We start from the raw sequence: 3713 nt of genomic DNA, 5'->3' as shown, positions 1-3713 counted from the left end.
ATTCATTCAGGTGTTGGCTTCTCTTAGTTGTCATTATTCTACATATTATATACATATATATTTAATTGTGGTTTTATCGTTTTTTCTTAATTATACTCACCACGCCTGCATCTTCGTGGTGTACTCGCATACTCATGCTCGTCTAATAACTGTTTAATTATTACATCAATTTGTTTTAGTTTCGCATTGTTTGTTCCATTCGGAGCTGGTCCAGTGTTGTTGCTATCTTAGATATTCTCGCAATTCAATTCATAGACATATTGCCTTAAGTTCGTTATTTCATTATTTACGTATGTATGTATGTATAAGTTAATTGAAAGTGCGTTGCTTAATTATACATATATCATGAGTTAATCTTTTTTTTTTATATGGAAAATAAATTTAATAAAAATTTTTTTTCGTAAAAATATTTTTGTTTAACATTTTTGGAAAAATATAATATTCAAAACATTTTTTGTAAAAGTTTTTGAAGATATTTTTGCATGACTTTGAAATAAAATATAAATATTAAATTTTCGTTAAAGGTTTATAATACTGTTTAGATTTTGTTATTAAAGAATAGGCTTARGCAGTTTATTAAATAAAAATTTTCCACAGAATGGTGCCTAGAACTACATACATTAAATCTCGTTAAAATTTTGTTTTCGTTTATCTTTTTAAAAATCCTCAACAATTTTAGAACTTTTTTGAAAATATTTTAGAAATATATTTTTTATTACATATGTATTTCAAAATTTTTTTAAAGTAAACATTTTTTAAAAAAGAAAAATCTTTAAATCCGAAATTTTCATCTTTTCGTAATTAATTTTTTTTTTTAATTCTTTACACATTTTACATAATCATGTTAGTTTTTAGCAACAGCATTTGTATATAAATTACTTGTAGTACATATTTATGTATTTTTAAGTGTATTAAACTCTCTCGTCCATCTTTTGGTTGCACACTATCGCATTCCTCTGCAGTTTTTTTTCTCCAACTCCACAATCTTGCGTCTTTTTTGCATCACTTCCATATACTTTTGCTCCAAACCACCACACTTTTGTTAAATACAGCTTTAATCTCATGTCTGCTCCTCACCACTCCACCACCCCTCACTATGCTCCACAAAAACAATGCTTCAAGCAATTTTTTTTAAATGTTAAAAGTATAAAAAGTTGCAAAATTTAAAACTCGCAAATGTCTAATAGTTAAAGTTAAACAAAAAAGTAGTTGCAAAGTAAAAGTTAACAAAAGCAATAATATCTGTCTTCTTAACTCAGCTAAAATAAAAATATAACAATAATAAAATAAATTGTAATGCGCTAAAAAAAATAAAAATAAAAAAGAACGAAAGTATTGTCGGTTTAAGTAAATTATAAAATAATAATTATTTGTGAAATAAAAAYTAAAATTCATTAAAGCAACATGTCTATTTGTCAACATGTATGACACTACTTTCGTTTTTTCGCCTCTTCATGTCTCTTGTGATTGTGTCTTCTTCAAATGCATAATATTTTCAAATCCAGYTTCTTTTCATACAATTGTCTAATATGCCATTTCTTTTCTTCTAAATACTTCGTTCACACTCAAATCAACTCACGCATTCCAAGGGTACCAGCGTGCTTTCGCCCAGCATACCGTTAACAATGGTCATATTGCCCGCACTGATAATTGCTCAAAAATCGCCACAAAATATTTTCACCGAACATGCATCGTTGTATATCTTGGCTTTTGGCATGGTGGCCGCCAAAGTGACCAACAAGCTGGTGGTGAGTACACACAACAMACGCACACTTTTAAATTCACTTTATTTGTTATTATTTATATATACTATATTCTCTTTAGATTGCGCACATGACAAAGGCTGAAATGGAGTATTTGGATTGGTCACAATTGGGACCAGCTTTGCTCTTCTTCAATCAATACTTCAATTGTGTGGTGCCGGAAATTTGGYTATTGTGGTTCTCATTGTTCTGGGGCACGCAGGATCTCATACGCTACTGCTCCAAAGTAATTCAAACAAAAAACAGTTTATATTTATTTATTATACACTGAACAGGCCATATAAATTTTGCAATATTGTCCAAGACAACGCTAAAATTTCCGAATGTGTTATTTATATYGGATTTATCTAACTTACAGCTGTCATTTAAAGTTTTTTCTTGTTTTGCATGCAAACTATAAATGTCATTATTTTTTATTTTATTTTTTTTTTCTTTCACACAGGTGTGTTTGGAGATTTGCAATCATCTACATATTAATCTCTTCACCATCCCATATGCTGGCAAAAATGCACCCCAGACTGTCAGTCAAGGCACAAGTGCACCCACCACCAGCATGAGTATGAGCGCSACAGCGGCGGCTGGTGCGAGTGCGGCGGTGGCGCATGACAAGAATGGTGGCACACATCATCGAAAGACGACGCGGCAGGCTAGCAAAAAGCAGCAACAACAACACTAGAATTTTATTTTAAATTGTATAATTAAATAGAAAATCAACAAGAACAGGAAAATACCCAACAACAATGTAAATCTCTATGAAATTGTTCCGTGTCAATATATACAAAACATACAAAGAAGAAAAACTTGAAACAAGGAAAATACAAATGTGGAGAAGACAAAATTTAACTAGCGTAAACAAACCAGGCAATTAAACTGATGACTAGCGTAAATTAAAATACTGTAATAAAAGAAATTGCTAAGCATAAGTAAAGCTATAAGTTTTTATGAAAATATTCAAATGCTGACATTGCTCTTTTTTATTTTTAAGTGTTTTGTTAACTCATGATAGCGCTGTAGATCATGTGTGTGTATTTATAGAACGTGCTTAAAGCCAKAATAATGGGTTCAATAATAATTTATAAAAAAAAAAACAACAAAATGTGTAATGTTACGGAGCATTAAAATAGACAACCGAATATAGGTAGACACATGTATCAGGTTATCATTTTTAGTTCCCATTCAGYGTTAGGCAATTGATTTATATCAGCAAGTGCTGAAAATAACTTGAAAATATATTTGTAAAAATTAAAAAAAAAAAAAAAAATAAAAATTCAGCAAGAATAGTAAGTAAAGAAAATATTTCTGCTTTACTCCAGTACCTATTTACATAAAATATAATTGTTCCGCAAATTTTATCACGCTTGAGAAGTCTACAAAATTAAAATGAAATATTTTCTACTTCTTTCGTTTAAATAAATAATTTAAATCTAGTGTTTTGAAAGATTCAGAATTAAAATGAATTATTTCCACGTTCTTTTGTTTCAGATCCGTTGTCTACAAATATTTTATAAAAAACTAGAGTAATATTTTTTTTCAACATTTGTGGAATACTAATAGTTTTGCAATTTTCTATTAACAAAAAATAATAAATATAATTTTTTTTGCGCTTGGAAAAAATAATAAAAATGAAAGGCTTAAAATTAAGAAAAACTCGGATTTTACTTGTGACCAAAGTTAGTCCTTTCAAATTTTAAGCYTTGCGCCAACTACCAAGGGATAAGCCTTCTCAACAGCGCATATAAGGTTCTATCGAGCGCAGACCGTCCCCATACTGATTTGACCTTATCTGTGCGACTTCAGACCTAGAAAATCAACATGAAAAGAAGCTGAGCGATGTCTGAATTTGGTATCCCTGCAAAACTAATACGGCAGTGGAAACGGGAAGGACCTCCGAGCCGTTCCACTCGACTACAACCACGTAACCGGTATCTACGCCAGTAAAGAAGAAGACAA

The 3713-nt window shown here is 30.4% G+C and overlaps 1 protein-coding gene across 6 annotated transcripts in view; it reads left to right on the top strand.

Annotated features, from left to right (window-relative positions):
- The window catches only part of LOC108970000 (cholinephosphotransferase 1), a 26102-nt gene extending 23377 nt beyond the window's left edge, over positions 1–2725 (top strand). For all 6 annotated transcript variants that reach the window (XM_018935069.1, XM_018935072.1, XM_018935071.1 and 3 more), the window contains 3 exons: positions 1590–1748; positions 1825–1989; positions 2206–2725. In XM_018935069.1, coding sequence (XP_018790614.1) covers positions 1590–1748; positions 1825–1989; positions 2206–2439 — 558 coding nt within the window. In that variant the 3' untranslated portion in view covers positions 2440–2725. The remainder of the gene's footprint in view (positions 1–1589; positions 1749–1824; positions 1990–2205) is intronic.
- The last annotated feature ends 988 nt before the right edge of the window (positions 2726–3713 follow it).

This window comes from Bactrocera latifrons, unplaced genomic scaffold (assembly GCF_001853355.1).
Source record: "Bactrocera latifrons isolate USDA-ARS-PBARC rearing strain unplaced genomic scaffold, ASM185335v1 scaffold_275, whole genome shotgun sequence".
NCBI lineage: Eukaryota > Metazoa > Arthropoda > Insecta > Diptera > Tephritidae > Bactrocera > Bactrocera latifrons.
The sequence above is the reverse complement of the archived record's forward strand: the minus strand, read 5'-3'. Positions and strand labels throughout refer to the sequence as shown.